This window comes from Wyeomyia smithii, chromosome 2 (assembly GCF_029784165.1).
Source record: "Wyeomyia smithii strain HCP4-BCI-WySm-NY-G18 chromosome 2, ASM2978416v1, whole genome shotgun sequence".
Classification (NCBI taxonomy): Eukaryota; Metazoa; Arthropoda; class Insecta; order Diptera; family Culicidae; genus Wyeomyia; species Wyeomyia smithii.
The window spans coordinates 168,263,985-168,285,119 of NC_073695.1; the positions used below are offsets into that span (position 1 = coordinate 168,263,985).

General features: G+C 37.0%; 1 protein-coding gene across 5 annotated transcripts in view; it reads left to right on the forward strand.

The window, feature by feature from the left end:
• Positions 1-21,135, forward strand: part of LOC129724435 (uncharacterized) — a 48,589-nt gene that overhangs the window by 23,441 nt on the left and 4,013 nt on the right. For 3 of the 5 annotated variants that reach the window (XM_055679341.1, XM_055679345.1, XM_055679346.1), the window contains exons 3-6: positions 12,843-13,036; positions 14,171-14,228; positions 14,285-15,133; positions 15,195-19,893. In XM_055679341.1, coding sequence (XP_055535316.1) covers positions 12,861-13,036; positions 14,171-14,228; positions 14,285-15,133; positions 15,195-19,893 — 5,782 coding nt within the window. In that variant the 5' untranslated portion in view covers positions 12,843-12,860. Of the gene's footprint in view, positions 1-5,973; positions 6,135-6,706; positions 6,782-12,842; positions 13,037-14,170; positions 14,229-14,284; positions 15,134-15,194; positions 19,894-21,135 lie in introns of those variants that run through there. The other 2 variants (XM_055679342.1, XM_055679343.1) reach the window with 2 other exon arrangements.

The following is a 21,135-nucleotide window of genomic DNA, read 5'->3' on the forward strand; positions in this document are numbered from 1 at the left end:
GAACATCCGCATGAAAACTGACATCCGTATCAACATCTGCATCCGTAATCATAGATCCGCATCCGCATCATACCATGCGGATATTGAAAAAAATTATCGCTTCATAAAATATTGCAGAAAAAATTTCCTTGGTGTATTTTCTGCTCGCCCAAATAACTTTTGCACTGGGGAGGGCATTGGTTATGTGAAAAAAGCAAAATATAACACAAGGGATGCTACGGATATCCGCATCCGCGAATGCGGAACATCCGCATGAAAATTGACATCCGCATCAACATCTGCATCCGTAATCACATATCCGCATCCGCACCCGCATCTGCAGATGTCTGAAAAATCACATCCATAACATCCCTGGCTACGATCTTACTGACACTAACAGGTTCTCAGAAGACGGGAATCGAACATACGACGACATGGAGTTGGCTCAATCTATTTAGAGTACAATTATCACCAAAAATCTAAAACAAATGGTTCAGCTTGGCAGATTCAACATTTATTCTTTATAGTTAATACGCATATTTGAAGATTCTGTTCAAAGAGCTACCGGTCGACATTTACAAAGCGATTGGGACATTAAATATCGAAGCATAGTTAGGTACACTAACTTCATAAATGTTACTCAATTTCATTTGAAGAAACTTAAAAGTGCATACGTTCTGAAAAAAAGGGCCTTGAGCTATTATCCCGCATAATCAATATCTGAACGAATGACAATCCATATGGTTCCATCCATTTGGTTTACACGGGTTTCTGGATTTGTGTATCAACTGAAGGAGTGCAATTTTCTAGACAAAACGTGATTTTCAATTTTTAAAGGTGTATCGTTGTCCTTCGATTTTTAAATGAAGATCGTCTTTTTTCATGGAAAAAAAACCGGTATAGCTTCAGGACCAATTCGGAGGGGGAAGAAAAAATAGTTTAGGCCGTGTTTTGTAAATACATAGGTTTTTCGACAGCGTATATGCCTAATTTAGCAACAAACAAGTCCATTGAAAGCGAGACTGACGTCAAAAGGCAAGTGAAGTGAACAATAATAATAAAAATAATAATTATAAAAGGTTAGTTTTCAATATTTATCTGAGTGCAAGATACAAACGTCAAACTTGCAAACAAACTTTTTTCAAAGATATTCCTTTTTTCTTCAAACGCAAAGATAAAATTACTGCTTACAACTTTGCTGGAGACGTTATACCAATCAAACCAAAAGTTCTAGCTTTCTTTAGTATTTTTCCCAAAAAAAAGTTTTTTAATAAATGAGCTTCTTGAAATTTTTTTTATGTTTTATGCTAGACTGTATATTTTTAATAAGTTTTTAGCTCTATAGATATTTGTAATCATCAATACTTTTTTACATAGCATTTTACATAGCTGTGTTTAATTTGTAGTGCTCTTGAGTTGTACCTATATCAAAACAATAATACTTCCTGTAACGCTTAACTCGTTCAATTTTCTGTCATGAAAAGTATTCTCTAATGTGAAAACTTTATTGTGTGTGTTGTATTTTTATTCTATTTCATTTTCCAAAATTGGCCCTAAATAGGCAGAAAGCTTCAATTTAACTGCCTATACTGCCTATAATCGCATACCAGTCCCATATGGTTTTTCATCAGTTGAGTTAAATAGCAGATTCCCTCTTTTTCTTGCTTTACTATCGATTGAAAACACAAAAAAGCAGTTTTTATTCCAAAAAGTCAGAGAAAAACATGACGTCAAATTGTCCCATCTTAAAAATAATCGCAAATCAGTCTCATTAAACGTTTTTCTTAAGTATAACCATAGTTTCTCTTCAACCTATATGAAAAACATTTGGTGTTGTTTTCAACGCTATTTATTATTCATTTAATCAATGAATATAGGGTTTTTTTTCGAAAAATTCAATAAAAATTCATCTGCATGGTAGCTCATTTCAGAAAGGCTTTTTGGCTTCGTCTATAAGAGGAATTATAACCTTGAGTAATGCTTCTTTCCGCGAAATGTCAATTCCTTGTGGATGAATTGCTCGTTTCATATGATCATTCAAATTGAAACTATCTGAAGAAACAGTTTTGAGTTGTTTAGCTGTAAACAGCATGCAACTGTTTTCATTGCCGTCGTCTTTAGTCAAGTTGCTACTGTAATAGAATTGGTAGCATCCCTTTTTTATTACGACTTTACGAATTTGATCAATGTACGGGCGCGGCTTAATTTTATTTAGCATGTATTGCGAAATGCTGCAGACGTTAGTAAAGAAATGGTCAGGCAGCATATCTAGAACTTCAACCTTTGATTTTGCTCTTTCAACGACGGCCTTGAAGTCAGGGTAGGTAATGGGTGGTTGTCTCCGCATTCCTCCTTCCACTGCAGCGTGGAAGCTGTCTGCGGACATAATCGTGTGCCCGGGCTCAAAGTACTTGAGAACCACTTCCTTCAACTGAACAGTCGCAGAATTGATCAGAACGATCAAATGCAGGAATAGGTTCCAGTTTTTGTTCTGTGAAAAGCAGTTATCGAGCCCTAACACTAATCTTTCCATGCCACTGAACCTTTCGACGACCCGGTGAAAGCAACCGATGATATCGTTTGATAAGCGTTCACTTATTGATTCATTCCATAAGCAATCGAGAGCATAAGCATGTGAACAAAAATACCTTTTGGAGATCGACTGCCAGGACAACATTTTCAGGTATCATATCATCTCCGTCTTCCCGATATGCTTTTCGCGAGATGTTTGCTGATCGTAAAGGTTTGATGTACTCTGCACAGATGCGACATTGCTCACCCGTTTCCTTCCATTTTGTTTGGGTCGTTTGGAGAGGTGTACAGCCGGATTCGTTTGTTTACTGGTATACGCACAACCCGTTCTCGAACGTAGCTTCGTTGGCCGGCGACGTCAAGCTCCCAAAACTCCCGATGTACAGCTAATCGGTCGTTCTTAGCTACATGGTTACTGCAGTCTTTTCTACAGTGGCAATCAATTTAATCGTGTGAACGTTTCGGAGTTTGCTCGCGGATTCGAGTTGTTGAATTTGTTTTATCGTCTTCTTCCTCTGAACGCGTTTCAAGTTTGATCCTCCGCTAGATTCCACACCATCACTGCCTCCATCACCGAAGGAAGTTTCATCCCAATCGTACCATTTTCCAGCACCACCTTCTAACTCAACATCTTTTTCTAAACTTATACTTTCTTCGTCACTGTCGTAGAACTTTTTTATCAAGCCCATTTTTAGATTACACGGGAGTAACACGAAATGTTCAACACAGGGATACCAAATGTGCAGATTTGTCTGAAAAACGCAGATTTTTGGAGTCCGTGTGCAGATATTTTTTGATCTGCAGATATTTGCAGTTTTCCCACGTTTTCATTTTTCAAAAACATCTGGCATCTCTGCAGAACACGAACGCGCACGGCAATTGTGGGAATACACGACTACTGAGACTGATATGCGATTATTTTGCTACTCGATGGCCTGAATAATCGCATATCAGTCTCTTTCTTATTTTTCATAGTAATTTTCACGAAAAACGGCAATTCTGTAATGAAGGAGTTATGATTAAGGTCTATTTCATTACATTTTGTCGAGAAAATAAGAATAACCCATCCCAAACAGGTGAAATGCCTAAACACGAAAATTATCTTCAAGTGCTGTTTTCTCAGCTCGGTGATTTTCCAGATGGGACTGATATGCGATTATAGGCAGTATAATCACATATTAGTCCCATCTGGAAAATCACCGAGTTGAGAAAACAGCGCTTGAAGATATTTTTCTTATTTTGGGTATTTCACCTGTTTAGGATGGGTTATTATTATTTTTTCGACATAATGTAATGAAATAGACCTCAAACATAACTTCTTCATTAGAGAATTACCTTTTTCGTGAAATTTATAATGAACAATAAGGGAGAGAATGATATGCGATTATTTAGGCCATCGAGTAGCAAAATAATCGCACTTTCAACCGCACGGTGTAGGAGTAGTCATGATTTTCTCAAGTATTTTGAATATGGGCAGACGTTTATAGCCGCAAACAGCTTCTAAACATGCTGCATGGAGAATTGCGGAGACGTCCACTTATTACTTACCCCGACTTTAATTAAGGTCGTTGTTGAAAAAGCAAAATATAAGTTTGATGTCTTGGATATGCTACCGAATAATTTCCTTTCTTACGTCTTCAGCGTTTCGCAATACGTGCTGAATAAAATTATTCCACATTATCCCGTGCATTTAGCATATTGGGAAAGTGGTATTGTGGAAGGGAAGTTTCTAATTTCATTTTAACTGTGCCTTGACCGAAGACGACGGCGATGAAAAGAGGTACAAGCTGTTTTTAGCTAAGCAGCCTAAAACGATTTCTTCTGAGTTGTGACAAGTTCAACTTGAATGATCGTTTGAAGTGAACAGATCATCCACAGGAAATTAACCCCTTACAGAAAGCAGCTTTGCTCAAGGCTATTATCCCTCTGATTGATCAAACCAATAACCTTTAAGAAACGAACTGTCAGAAAAAGTTGCAGTTTCACTGTCTACTTGAAATTAATTTTTGTGTGGAATTTATCTTAAACAACCTTGCATTTATTGATTATTTTTTAACAGTAAAAAGCTTGAAAAGCAGCACAAGGTATTTGTTAGATGGATTGGAAAAAAAATTATGGCCATACTCAGGAAAAACATTTGATGGGACTGATATCCGATTATTTTTAAGATTTGTCCCATTTTTTCTTTTGACCTCACATTTTTTTCAGACTTTCAAATAAAACATACTTTTTTGTTTCCTCAATCAATAGTAAAGCAAGAAATAGATGGAATCTGATATTTAACTCAAAAATGATGAAAATCCATATTGGACTGGTATGCGATTATAGGCAGTTAATACATGTTTAAAAAATGTCTGGAATCGAAAAGCAGCATAACGCATGAAGAGGTTATCATTGAATATTATATTCAGTTCATGCTAGATTTCACGACTCGTTCTGTTAAACTTAATGGTTTATCTGCCTATACTGCCGTTCCAAGCATAGTAGTCCCATGTTCTACACAAACCTCATGCACGCTGGGACAACTATACTTGGAAGGGCAGTATAGTGTAACATCACAAAACAGGATCTGGTACGCAGAGAACAAGAATGGTTACCATAACAATAACCAAATCTAGTAACCATTCATTTTTTATGTTGAAACAGGTTATGGTTAAAAACATTACGTATAGAACATGGTGAAAAGGTTTGACTAAAAGAAGGCACCGAAGTGTCCATTTGTGTTGAAGAGTTTAAAGTGAAACCACAGACTAACAGACGTAACACTGGAACCTAGCTCCATCGCCGCAAAAAAACGTTCATTTCAAATTTTCAGTCGAATTACAGTCATCGCGCGAAATCGTCGTCTGGGGCGCTGTCATGCAATCTCATACATATTTTGTAGTTTCCCATTTGACACATGCAGTAACGCTGGCGTTGATGTCGAAATACATGACGCAGCGCGATCATGACAGCAGATGGTGCTAGTGTTACTAACGTAAAGTACTGGAATCATCCAAACGATGATTTTCTTGAAAATTTGTTCGACGTGTTTTGTCTGTTAGTCTGTGGTGAAACGTTACTAAGCGAGAGAAAGAAAGTTTTTAGTGCTTGTTTACGTATTCTTTTACTCTTCCTCTAACGCCTACTGACCTACTATTCTGAGCTTCGTTTCTTGAGAGACTTATTTTTTCAGCGTTAAGAAAGGCCTGATAGAATATAAACTCATTCATATTTTCATATTTTCACTTGTAACGGACAGATGTAACTCGCATTAAATGTATATTAACTCACAGATAGTTTTCCGTGTAAAAGTCGTCCACACAGTTATCCGTACGCAGCCATATAGCTTCATTTCATTTGCAGCAACGCCTCTACATCTCAGCGCTGGAAACTTTACATCGAGATTTTATTATATTATGTCATGAGTGTATGTGTCTACCTTTATGATCGATCATCGTCTGTCATTCAGTTTCCATCCTTCACATAGCAGTAGTGGAAGTGTATCGAACAAGTTGGAATTTTTCGATGTTATATTATAGCTCATTCTCATTTCTGTTTGATAGTTATTAAATGTTGATTAACATCCACAGTGAGAGTGAAAGTTTTGGAATACATTGGAAGTGGGCTCTATAAATTTGCAGGTAAACATCCACTGCTATTTGCAGTTCTGGCAGGTGCTAAGCTAGAGCTATGCCAGAAAATAAAATGGCGGTGCTATCATTTTTGAAAAAAAAAAACGAAGTTATGTTGGTATGTGTGACACACTACATGGTGACTGTATCTTGGAAGTGATTAGTTTCAATTTCAATACGCTTTGAACTTTGTTTTGTTTAATATGCAAATTTGTATATTTTTGGGTTTTGGATACATAAGTTTTTGCTGGTTTTTATATTAACTTGTTCTATGTAGAATAATAACACGAAATAACCATTCCTGAGATGGATGGGTGGAGTGTACAGGAAATTATCTACAATTCAATAAAAATTTGCACTTGGTATACCTGATTTTCACCGTCTTCTACTTGACATAATCGGTAGTTTCCGATAGTTTTCCGTGTCAATTCGACGAAACAGTTATGCGTACGCAGCCTTATACTTTCATTTCATTTGCAGCAACGCCTCTAGATTTCACTACTGAAAACTTTACATCGAAATTTCTTTACTCTGTCGTTAGTGTATGTGTCTACCTTCATGATCGATTCAGTTCACAACCTTCACACAGCAGTAGTGGAAGTGTCTGGAACAAGTAGGAGTTTTCCTGTGCTATATTCTAGCTCATTTTTTACAAGGTGAATTTTATTTGTAATCAGTGCTGATAAAAGTCATTTTCCCCAGCAAAATTCTTCGAAAATCACAGCCAATCATTTTCAATTTTCACTCCCAATGATCGCAGCACTCTTTCAGATACACTAGATTTTCGTCCTAGTAACATGCTGTTATACTCAGATGAAATAGATCGCGGGCATCGTTCACGGTTACGGAATAAAATTTGACGACAAATCCAACCAAATGATCTTCACTTCAAAGCGAAAAAAAAACCAAACAGTCCACTCAACCAAAATGAACCTCACCGAAACACTTTTTCACTGACACTGACCGATGCTTTGACAATCTTCGTTAACTGATAAACTGATTTTGTTGTCTTGCTTTCATCGCATGAAATATAATGAGGTGTTTTGACAGTTCACTTCCATGCAAAAAGCGGGAAAGGAGAACTCTGAAAGGATTGTGAAAAAATAACGTTTATGGATGCTTTTTTTCACTTTTACTCAAGAGTGTCAACAAATATCAACCCTGGGGCTCTGTAAGTTTGCAGATAAATATCCACTGATATTTTCAGTTCTCGCAGGCATCAAGCTTGAACTACTAAAAATAAAATGGCGGTTTTCCCTATTGCTCGTTTCACAATTTATAATTGATTTGTAAGTCCAAGAAAAATTAAATGATTAAGTTTTATATAGCTATATTGATGATGATTTTTCATATAGTTTATATATTTTTCTAATCATTTGATTAGTGGTAAAGTAAAATCGTAGTTTGAGATTTATGTTATCACATAATACTAAACTATGGTGCTTATTACGGGAGTCACTTCACGGTGAAATATATTTCACTCTCACGCTCACTTCACTTTTTTAGACCTATTCCCGATTCCACCTCAAGTGAGGTGACAAAAATCACCTCCGTGGAGTGAGATTGACAGTGAAGTTAAATTGAGATGTTGAACTAGTTTGCATTTCTTTCATCGGGCAAAAAAATGAAAATTTGACCGCTTTAAGGCACGGATCAAATTCTGATTCGTTTCGTTACTGAAGAAAAAATCCAATATTTACCATTAGATCACAAATCAATCAACTTTAAGACTTATGGCATCTTCGTGGAATCATTTCACCGTTCAAAATGGCCGTGAAATAATTCCACGCGAAACGTCGCTTTTTCCGTTCTCACTTCACTGATATGACTCTCATAATAACCCAGATTCCACGGCAGTTGTCACTTTGCGACGTTTTTCTCACTTACGTGAGTCCCGTATTAGGTTTTTGTTCACTTCACTCTGATTTCACCGTAATAAGCACCTATATGAAACATTTGCTTTTTCCCGTGAGCATCATCTTACAGTGCTGGATAAAATGTAGTACACTCCATTGCCTTTCACAAAACTAACTATCTAAGCAGGATTTTTTACCTGGTTAGCAGAAAATGATGTGCAAAAAATGACGCAATTTGTTCAAAGTTCTGCTTTAAAAAAATGTGATTCTAGGCTTAACAAGATAAAGTATACACTATAAAAGACTCATGTCATGTTCACTTGAAGTAAACTACAAAATTCAATCAATTGCAGTAGTGCTGGTGTTGTTGATATTATGTTTCAATTGTTTTGATTTTGATAGCAAAATATGCATGTTCCAATTGGGAGAAACTGTCAGAGTGTACAATCGATTAAAATCGGTACGATGCTGGTCGAACAAGCCAGTTGTCGTGGGTTCGAGTCTTGGCTCGGGAGGTACTGTTAGTGTCAGTAGGATCGTAGCGCTAGCCCCGCATTTGTCCTGTACACTAAACAGTTGACTGCGAAGTCTGTGTATAAGAAACAGAAGGTCGAGTTCCGAATCGGAATATAGCACCTAGGCTTTGCTTTTAGTATACTCCTTATGGGCAACGCTAAAATGGAAAATAAATGAATTTTTCTACTGTTCCGAAAATTCATTAAGTACAAAATGCATAATATCATGACACCTTCTATGATTCTATTTCGTTACTTTATTTGTACGAGCTGGTTGCAGTATAGATAAAGAGATATAATTGTCGTTCCCTGAATCGAGAAAAAATGTACATTGTATGGATGAAGTAGCATAAACTCATTACTCATACGGCCTTATGTACACAAATTTAAATCTTTGCATTTGTGTGAAAATTCATTTGTCTACTATGCAATATTACGTGTTCAAGAATTTTCTTCTGAATTAAAAAGATGTTACAAATGGCATAGTTTGTATTTCATTGATGCTTAAAGATAAAGTTATGTCTAATTGAAATTTTTACACTTTTCACAATTAGAAAAAATTTGGGAAGTAGAACTATTGAGAACAAGTTTAAAGTATGGTCCATGCTAAATTTGCTTGTTGAAGCTCGTCTTTCTGTTAGACAGCCTTCGCAGCCAGCTGTTAGTGTACGAGACGATTGTTAGACTAGTGCCACGTAGGATCTACTTACTCTGTCCAACTCGTACATTAGACCAGGATCGTACTTCAAGGTTAGATATGAAATGCCAAGAGTTATGGAAAAAAAATAGTTTTACATATCAAAATCATACAAACCTCTGGTTTTTGTATATTAACCTTATTTATGTATATCAATCACGTAGTGTAAATGTCTAGATAAGTCTATTAGATAATTGACATGATATGCTTTCGAATTCTACTGCGTTTCATATTCTAGTGGGACAACTACATGCTAAATATACTGCTTATCTATTACTATTAGAAATACATCGAGCATTTGCCCGGCCAAATATCAACAAAAATTGGATTCTACTGAATATCCGACTAATGTTCTCACCGAATTAGGTTATATTATTCGTCCGAACATTTTTATCGCATCCAGCCGTGTGCATATTTATATCCTCATTCGCTTGTAAAAAAATGAACGCTTCATTCTGGACAGAGCCTCCTCCAGAAAAAATACTGTTGGTTTAAATTGAACTAATTTGTTTAAGAGTGGATGTGACAGATATATTTCAGCAATATTCACTCATTTTCACATATGAACAGTTCAATGAATGTGCAGGGTGGCCAGCGAACCGGGAAAACCTGGAAAACCGGGAAAAAACCAGGAATTCGAAAATGAACCGGGAAAATCGGGAAAAAGCCGGAAATTTCAACACTAAACCGGGAAATTTATGTTCATTTTGAACATTATTTTTCATTTACTACATGCGTGGGATCTGTTGTATTGGTTCAACACGCTATACATTTTCTGCCACCTCACAAACACTGGAAGACACTTTTTAGTTGGTCTCGGGGTAAGATGCTGGAGTAACAAGCCAGTCGTCATATGTTAGATTCTCGGCTAAAAAAGACGACCTTTATAGCCAATAGGATCCTAGCGCTAGCCCCGCAATTGTTCTGTACACTAACAGTTGGCTGCGATTGGTTTTCTCTAAGTTGTCTTCCTTCTCATTCACACTGATTAGGACTTCAACAGTAAGTGCCGATCAAGCATCAAAACAATCACCACTTTACAGGATCAGCGTCTAATGTCATTGAGGTCTGAGTATGTTTCAAAGTTATGTACCGAATTATTCATAATTTTTGTAAAAATTGATAATAATAATGATAATAACTTAATTGATGAAACAAAATTTGAATCTTAGGTTACATATCGCCAACAAAAACTTACAAAGCCCAGAGAAGGTCAAAACTTCAAATTACTAAAGAATATTTTGAAGGCCAGAGAAGTCAAGAATGATTCCAATTAGGCTTCATATGTTAACTTGAAATAGGCAAAAACTAAACTATGATAGAAAATATCTAAAGCCTAAAACTATTGACTCCTCCACCAACCACGCTGGATCTGGGTTCGAATCACAACACCATAAGTGTCGATGATTGTGTGATGACGTGATCCACTCACAATCAACCAAAACTTATCTAGATTCAATCCTCCGGAGATTTTCTGTGGTGAAAAATCTCTGGGTTCTTATATCGCATGGGAAAGTGAAGCCGTTGGCGCCGGTTCGTTATCCAACGGATCGTCAGTTAGGATCCTAGTTGAAGTCGCCTTCCCGGGTGTCGGTGGTTGACACAATAGTGGCGGGAATGGACTGACGGAAAATAAGCAAAAATTTGCACGACGAAACTATTCAGCATCGTTAGAGAATAGATTGATTTTGAATATGCAATACATTTAGTGTTAATTATGCATATAGTTGATTAGTAATAAGAGTTCGAAGTTCATTGTTTGAGGTAAAAACTGATTTTTCTCCACTGGGAATGGATCAAGCCTCAATCCGCTTGAAAAAATGTATTGAGGTCAAAAATTTCAGAAATTGATATTAGAAAAAATATTATGAACGACAGAAATACACACAATTGCTCAGCTCACAATTGCCATGAAACGTTTACAGACACTAGAAAAAGATAAAAAATATGTTCAAATGTGCAATCAGATTTTAATTTGAAATCAGAAATGCACCAAAAACATAAAAAAATTGATTATATTATAAAAGTGAGAAAATTCAATTTTTGATAAAGATTTTTGTTGAAAATTTTAAAATTTAGAAAGCGGATTCAGAAAACACAAAACAAGCTTCTTATTTAGCGCAAAAAGGCAAATATTGTTTCTAAGTAGCAATCAAATTGTATTGAAGCCAAAACGGAACAAACAAAATCAATATAAATCAATTTCAAAATTGAATCTAGCAAGTACCTAGACTAAAGAAGAGGCATACCACAAAAGATCAACACAATGGTCGCAGTGGTCCAAATCTTACAAAAAAAATCAAGCAAAGTCGGTGAACACCAGAAAATGGGTAATAATAAGGTTAAAAAAATGCAAAAATTGGTTCTCAAAAAAATTTAAAATTGCCAAAAACTGCTATCATTGCAGATTCAGGCAAGGCGAAAAACTATCTCGGTTCAGGGTCAAAAAATGTGCTCAAATTATTTTGAAATCTCTGAAAAATAACTAGAATGTTTCCTCTCATTCACTAAAAATAACTATGAAAAAGTTATTAGGAAACAAGAAAAAAATATTTTGAAGTAAAATTTTTTTAAGTCAATTGTATTTAAAATTAAATTTTAAATGAGATAATGATGTCAGAAATGGGGTATTTAGTTGAAAAGTTGCTGAATTTTAGTCTGATTAGAAATTAGAAAAACAAACCCAAGAATAGATTCCAAATTAAATTCAATAAAATCCACAATTATATTTAAAATTCAATTTAGAATTAGTGGAAAATGAATTTTTGTATTTTATTTTTATATAAGCACTTTGAATAAGGCCAAAATCCGTAATTAAGATTGAAACAATTGATGAAATTTCTCAAGGCTTGAAATAATAGAAAATTATTCCAAAGATTGGTCGTTTCCGAAGCTCAGCAGCAGCCAGAACAATTTTGAATTTAAATTCCAAATTTGTGAAAATGTATGTATTGAAGTTTTGAAACAGCAAAAACCAACTCTACAAATCGTCGAAAAACTCAACCAGAGAGTGTAGAAAGTTACAAATGTCGCTTTCGTTGAACAGTTTAATTAAACCAGTAATTAATTTATGTAAGTCTCAAATGACAGAAAATTGAACGGCTCGAAATAAAATTAAAATTCTTGTGAAAATATTCTGTAGCATGAAGCTCATATTGATTCTAAATTATATCTTGAGGCTGGGTGAAATAATGAAAATTTTGAAAGAATGATATTTTGTACACGTTACACGTTTCGAAAAGCCCCAAGTGTGCCTTTTGTACTAGACACAAGATGATACCAAAATACCTCGTTCAGGATTTACTCAATGGGCCGAGTTTCATTCCTCAGCCATGAAAAGTCGAAAAATCAACAGCAAATAGATGAGGGCCGAAGTAGTTAGCCCTTTTCAAGTTTTGAAATGAAATAATGATATTAAAATCAAAATTCTTTCACAAATTTATTTTGTCAATGAATAAACGTGGTTGAACTTGTATATTTATGCTTTTCAAAACCGGGAAAAACATCAGTTTCTAACCGGGAAAAACCGGAAATTGGAATTCGGAAATTTGCTGGCCACCCTGAATGTGTGAAAAAATTTAAACGTTGAAAAACAAACATTTGGTTGTTTTGTTCTAAAGTGTCAATAATGTGTTTTAATCTTTTGCAGATAATCTCGAATAGAGCCATGGCCGATGACGAAGATGATAAAGCAACCCGTTACGAGAAGGTGTGGCATCGGGTGAAAATTTATATCCCATTTTTGCAAGAGTTGATAAGTCACTACAAAAATGATACAACTCAAAACCGGCAACAACAACTGCAGAAGATTACCATGATGTATGATTTGCTTGCGAACCAAAGGTAATTAATTATCTTCGGGGTAATGTCCAATAATACTATACTCTTCAAAAGCAAATTCTCAATCTATAACGCCTTTAGAGCTGGCAAAACTTTGAGGTACTTTCATTTAGATTCATTCTTTTGTCTGTTTCTTTTAAAACAAAACGCGCCGAATTCGTCGCAGAAATCGTCGCCATACAAATTGCATGGCGACGATTTCTGCGACGAATTTGGCGCGTTTTGTTTTGAAAGAAACAGACAATACATCAGGAATAATTAAGTTTTCGTAGTTGTTACTAACACAACAATACAAATTGAAGCAGTTTTTGTAATCTTTCGCGGTTAACCCATTATCAACCAGGTGTTCGGTTTTTCGAACAGTTTTTTATATTTTATTTTACGCATAACTGAGATGAGATAAAAATTCTCGTTCCGTTTTCTGTACATGATAGCTGAGAATGTTAGGTACAAAAAATCCTACTGAGCACCCCTTTTCTCCCATTCCGTAAGGAGGGGAGCGTTTCGTGCAAATGTTTCCAAAAACACAATTTTCAAATCATTGTTTTAAAGCAGAAAAAAATAATAGAAAGTATTGAAAATAATACATTCTAGTAGCTTACAGATGACATTGTTTTATACAATTTATCAATGGTCCACAGGTAAATCTTTTTTCACGCTTGAGCCCACTATAGTGTGAAACGACCAGAAAAAAACTCGGTTGTGGAAAGTCCGAAAAAAAGTTCATCATTTTAATCTTGATAAGAACAACACGCGTCATTAAAATCACGTTGGAGAGAAATCAGGATCAAGGTCCGGTTCATAATGTGTTAAGGTTCAACCCCAAAAAAATCTAAAATATTTTAATGACAATGAAGAAACTATAGGAACTTATCTCCCAGCTGGCCTCGAGGTACGGTGCTGGCCCAACAAGCCAGTCGTCGCAGGTTCGAGTCTCGGCTCGGGAGAGACTGTTAGTGTTAGTAGGATCGTAGCGCTAGCCCCGCAATTGTCCTGTACACTAAACAGCTGGCTGCGAAGTCTGTGTATAATTAAAAACAGAAGGTCGAGTTCCGAATCCGAATGTAGCACCAAGGCTTTGCTTTTTACTTGCCTGTTGCACACTTTAATGTTTGTTTGTTTTTTTTTTATTCTCAGGTTGAACTATTCTTCGCTGTGCAAGTGTGAAGTGGTGCTGATTAAATTGCATAAAACGGTAAGTTAATGAAACCGTAATATAGACATGAAACTTATTCAAATTTTTACATTTAGCACTCCTTAAAAACGAAAAATGAAACGGATTCTTTATCGTCTGTTGATCCTACATCTATATTCACGGACGCAACAGCTACTACCTCTAAAGGGTCCTCGGAATCCGAGCTTGATAATTGGGAAGCACCTGGTTTTCCACCACTACCTCCACTTACTGATAATCCAGAAAAAACTACTACTTCAAATGAATCAGCAAACCCAGTGTTGGGATCAGAGCTTGACACGCCAGCATCACCATGTGATGAAAATAATGTAGACGAATCGGAAGCTAGTGTTGATCCGTGGGATAATTCGCATACAATAAATTCCATGCCATCTAAAATAATCAGTAAGGCACCACTATCCTTAGATGAGATCCAGCGATTAATAACTGAAAAACCAGGACCCAGCAATGTTCGTCCCCAGAGTGGAAACAATTTGTCTAAGGCTATCAACGATACTTTGAAAATTTTATCGAAAGATTTTAGAAAAACAACGACAGAGGACATATGTCACCAGGCTTCTGATAGCTACGGGAGTTGGGCAACTCCATCTTATGCGTCACAAGTTCCACCTCAACCAAGAATCTCACACTCCCCTCGGTATGGAAACGATTGGGATACTGAAAGTGATTCCTATGGTAGTTTTCCACATTCGGTGCACCATCCACACAAATTACGCAATTACAATTTAGAGTCGTCCAAATCTCCACCCTTATATCGCCGTCGTGATGATTTACCTGTGAATGATGTCCGCTTTCCAAACGATCGGATGGACATATCACCTAATTATTCCTCGCCACCTGATGTTCGGTCTCTTCCAGTCCCCGTGCCACCTGTAAACATAAAAGATCCTCGGCTTAGAAAAGCGGTAAGTTATCGTATATATCGTATCAACAATAAAATTATACTCATTATTTTTAACCTAACAGGCGGCAATCAGTAACGATCCACGCCTCAACCGCGCTAATATTCCGCTGCAGTCAATCATCACACCGGTACCAAACGAATTACCCAAGTGTATCGCCCCCAATCCAAACCTTCCACTAGATCTTCCCAAAAAAGATCCACCAAAACGCCGCTTGAGTATATGCGCAAATCAAGTTATAATTGAAGAGATACCACCTGAACCGGAAGTTTCGCGGCGTTTGAGTGTATGTGGAGAGTTTCCAGGAATACCTTTTATGCAGCCGCCAGCTCAACCGATACTAAACAGCTACGACGAACCGTTTCATGGATCAAATTTTCTAAATTCTGCTCCAGCTCAGTCCATTCCTCCATTATTTCCTCCACCATCGCATCCATTGCCAGTCGTCTCTCCACAATCCATTGAAGCACCTTCGATTGCTGAGCGCGACCCACGCCGTAAACATTTACCACCAGGATCCGAATACATTAAGCCACACTACAATCCAATGCCCTCAGCTCGCCAACCTACCGGGCCTAAAAAAGCACCTTTAACGTATCTAGAATATCGTCGGCAAAAAGAGATGCGTGAGAAGCAAATGATGTATGGAAATCATGGGGAAACAAGAATGCAGGTTCAAAATCAGAGTACCAATAAAGGAGCACCTAACAGTAACAAAGAACCTAATGCAGATATTGATTTGACTATCGGAATGGTTCCGAACAAAACTCGAGTAGCTGCAAAAGCGTATGCGAAGCCTGCAAAAAGCAAAGACAAATCAAACAAGGAACGTTACTTTACTCCGTCTGCTCGACAGGAAGCGAAAACTGTAGACACTAAGTCGCATAAAAATGACTCCTCTACAGTATCGAACAAAGGAGATAAAAATCGGAATGTAGCAGAAAAAGAGAAAAAGAGTTTTCCTACTTCAAAGACAAAAGATCTTTTCGGTGAACAACTTTCGCAATTTGATAAAATGTATCGTAGCGGCGACTTCACCAAAAAGCCTGCCGCACCGGCTGGAATAGGAAGCTTCAAAATTCCTAAAATTAGACGCATTGAGAAGTCTACAGCGACGGACGCATCGTCAGCTGATAAGAATAATCAGCTTTCGGATAAACCGACTTCGAAAATTACAGAATTAGGAAAAACTGCACTTGTTGATGATGATGTGTGGGATGCAGACGAAACAGACTCTATGCGAAAAATGCCTGAGACAAATAAACCAGCAAAGCAGGAAAATTTATATAAATCGAATGATAAGGAAAAGATAAATAAGCAATCAAAACGTAAGTCGCAAACGCAGAAAACTACAGCCCTCAAGACTCTTGAGGATGAGGACCTTTGGGATGATATTCCTATCGTCCTATCTGATAAAGTTCAATCAACAAAAGATGTACAACAAAGTCTTGAAAGTTCAGTTCAAATGCTACGAAGTGACAGTTTACGAGTTGCAAAACAAACTGTCTCTCAGCAGATTCCACGCCGTAGAAATTCGGCTGCTGTTGACGATGCAAAACCTGAAACAGATGTAGGGGTATCGTCTCGAATTACACGGCGACGCAATTCTATAGCAGTTTCGCAAGTAGCTCATGATAATGAACAATCGAATGATCATTCTGATGTAAGCAGTAACAAAAGCAACGATCAAGCTAAAGATCTAGAAGAAGAGGTTATCCGACCAGGAAAAACACGAAAACGAAAAATTATTGACGATGATGATGAAGAAGCAAAGACATCGGAATCTGTTGCTTTCGCGATTAATAAAGAAAAGCAGGCAACAGCAGAAAGCGATCTGATAACGTCTGACCTACAAGAAAACAACGAAAATGTTGTGTCGAGCACAACAACCGACTCAACGGTTGTAAAAACGGTTAAAAAACGAAAAGTAGGTAAGAAAATAACAGCTGGAAACAACGAGCAAGAGGTTAAACGCACCGCTGATTCGCTAATTAAGGCAAGTTCTAGCCTTGCAACAACAGATTCCGCAGGAGAAGAACTAAGAAATGATACTAATTCACAAGAGACGGTGGATAAAGAGGCTAAGGAAGACAAGGAGGCGGTAGAGAATATGATACGTACTACATCGAACCCAGACACAAAAGAACAACTTCTGGCCATATTGAGCAAAATTTTGGACGAAAAAAAATTGAAGAAGGTTCAGGAAATAATTGAAAGTCCAAGTGACAAAAGTTTACCAAGTGGTAATACAGAATTGCCGGCAACGCATGATGAATCAACTAACGACCAGCAGGACACTGAAGTTATTCGAAAACGTACACTGTCGGCATCTGTCAGTTCGACTAATGAATTATCTGACAAAGCAGTGAAAAGAAAACTTCCCAAAAGAACTGAATTGGACAAACTGAATGCAGATATTGCAGAGATGTACATAAGAGATGGTGTGCTGAATGCAACAGGCAGACGAAGTTGCACAAAAAAACCGCCGCCGGTTGAAAAGAAAACCAAAAAAAGAGTAACTGGTAACATTAAAGCATCGAACGTGAAAGAAATAAGTAAGAAATTCGACATTCAGACTCCTGATTTAACGAAGGTAGATCTAAAACAGTTCAACATAATAGTTAAAAAGTTGGATGTGTCAAAGATTGATTTTATCGTTGCCCGAAAATGTAAACAAACAGAGGAAAACTTTGGCGAAACAGAAGAAGGAGATGATGCAAAATCTGCGTCATCAACATCACCAAAAACTCGGAAGAAAAAGCGTAGTGGTTGGGCAAGTGGTATGGTACCTAAGAAAAAGAAAAAACTCGAATTAACTAGCGCACAAGCACTTCAATCACCGATAAAGTCGTACTTACCGAAACCGGCGACTAAGAACACTAGCCGAGAGTTACATTGCAAAAATGTTGCAAAGTCAAGAGAATGTGCTTTATGTAGTTATACAGGTACACTATCAACAATGGTACAACATTATGTGCGAAATCATCCCTTACATGAGGTTTACGTTAGTCGAATTCCAAATCCCATAGCTACAAAGCTTAAAAAAGAACCTACTGTTGTAACTGGTACCATGCATGACCAAACAATCACATTTCAATGTATTTTTTGTCAAGAAGTGCTAAGCAAGAAAAAGTACAACTGGAAACTGCATTTGGCCAGTCACACTGGGGAGTACCGATACAAATGTAATAACTGCACAATAAAATCATTGACTCCATGTACAAATGCTCATGATGTTGAATGCACTGGCCCGGCAATGGAAGTTATCAACGAGTTCATGTTCGAGGGAAATCACATTTACGGTTATATGTGCCGCCTCTGTAACTTTGTCCAGCTTTCTCGAGCAAATCTAACTAGCCATCTGAAAGAAGAACACGATAGACAAATTACTGGTCACGGTACGCTACGTTTCAGTATTTTAAACTACGAGCCTGAAGATCAGCATACACTTGATCAATCCCTGACGAATGATGCTATATGCTCCGATATTTCGATGCAGATATCCGTGAATGAACAAACTAACATGTCACCTTTTATCTCTTCTGTAAATAATGATATTGATTCATTGAAAGTATTGAACGACCGTAGCTTTGTTTCGCCTTCACAGCCGTCGATCGTCGATAAGTTGAGAGAGAACCTTGATGAAGTGATGCGAAGTGAGCAGGAAGAGAAAACATGCAGGGAAGCGAATACAAGGTCATCAGTAGATGACGATGAATGGGAGGACATCGACTCACCTCCGAAGGAAAACATTTGCCGTGAAAATATAGCAAAAGAAACTAACAGAGCACGGCGTTCATTAACTAAATCAAGTCATGCGGATGACGTTATACCTATGCCGGCTCCACTATCTTTGAAAGAAGAAGAAGTGGATCTGTTTGACGGTAAACAAGTGGTTGCTAACGTAGGATATAATAAAATCAATGATAAAACCTGGTATCTTTGCTTAGTCGAAGGATGTAAACATGTCACGGAAAATCGTCAGCACATGTATACGCATGTTCAAGAGCAGCACAATACTGTTACTTGGGATGGATACTGCTATCTATGTACTGCCCAGGTGGTTGGCGAAGAAATTACTGTTCTGAGTAAGGAGATCAAACACATGGCAGTAGTTCATATTAAAGATCATACGGCGGTTGATGAACTGCTTTCGTTGCCCAGTGAAAGCTCAGAATTGTCGTTGCTGGATGATGATCATCATACACTAAAACTTCGTCGATTCTCCGGTGACAAACTATCTGTGGGATTGCTAATGGGCAGTGAATCAGAAGAACTGATTAATATGAAACCATGGTTGCAAATGTCCTCAAAAAAGACTCGTGCACACGCTTTAAACATGTTAGAGCAAAAAAGTCTATTTTGTTTTTATAAGTGCATGGGCACCAGCTGTTGCTTTACAACTACTAATGAAGTATCAATGCAACAGCATTTAGAAAACCACGATTTGGTAACTGATGTAAGCGGTTTGGCTTCGACCAGGAGTTGGCTTGAATGTGCTTACTGTGACCAGCAATTTGCAAGCAAAACTGATCTAGTGGACCATCTCAAAATTGCACATTCTAAAAGTGTCCATCAATGCGCATATTGTTTCTATCGCAGCCGTGATGCGCATAGTGTCATTCAACACCAAAAACTGTATCACGAAACAGAAGCCAAAAAGGTGCTTTTAATTTCATCCGAAAAGCTGTCACTGACGGCAGCAGACAACGAAATGCTTAATCGACGTCGACTCGAGAACATTTTACCATTGATATGCACAGGTAAGAATATACAACAAGATTATTTTTTCCAGTTGCTAGGCACAAAATAAAATATTTGTTTCATAATCTGGCAAAAGTTGACGTGAATATTCAATTTACGCAAATAATTATTTCTGTACAAAACTTGAACATTAATTCACGATTTGATAATGGCAACAAAATTTGAATTTAAAGACATTCATCACTGTATATAATTAAAGCGATGTTATGAAAACGAATTTATTTTGTGTTGTTCCTCACGTTAACGAGTAGACAAAATATTCAAAAGTTAGAGTACACCTTTTTTATCTGTTAAACGCAGTCGAAGCATTTCAATTAGGAACATTTTTGTTTTGCTTTGTTTTTTTTCTTATTCAAACTTTTTCTGCAGGCTTTCGTAGCATATATTTGGTCTTTGATGTTCAAATATTTGGTCCTTTGAACCGGATGTAAAAACAGCATCAAAAAGTGAATTGCAGCACGGAACAAAAAGATTGAATAAACTGTATCAAAGACAGTTATGTATGGGAAGATGTAAGAATATTGAACGCCAACTATCACAAATTAGAAAGAGTATTAGAGATGGAAAAAGTGATTCCGTCAAATGAGTAATAATGACTCTAAATTACCTTTTTGACGCGAGCTGTTTTTTAGGCGAGACACTCACTTCGAACGGATTTTGCACAGGCTTTAAAATCGATTCCCTTTAGTGTCCATGCTTGCCTTTAGACGGGCTTCGATAAAATCACTATGGATACATATTTATAAACATTTTTAAAGTACTTATTGAAGATTCATAGTGATTTCATTAAAGCCTATTTCAAGCCGGCCTTGGGCACTAGGGAGTTAAGCATAGCACATGTGAAGGCTTTGAAAAAAATTGGATCCAGTCAAATCTACTCAAAATACCTACCACAACAAAAATCTAAAAAAAAAAACAACATAAAAAGGTTTCCGTTTTCATACAGAGGAACTATAAAGTTTTTGTATGAAAAAATGCTAATGGTAGATCGCGGAAAGGATAAAAAATTTTTTTATCCTTTCCGCGATCTACCATTAGCATTTTTTCATACAAAAGTTATGATCAATAACAGCGCAATTGGTCTTCACGTTAAAGTGCTGCGCCTAATGCTCTCTGTGGGGGTTTTACCTTTTTGACTCGATGCACCTCCGTGACTCGATGCACCTCCGTGACTTTCTCTAATCTATGTTCCATGATTGTAAACCATGTAAGGTCTCGACTTTGTTTAGTAGTGCTCTTAG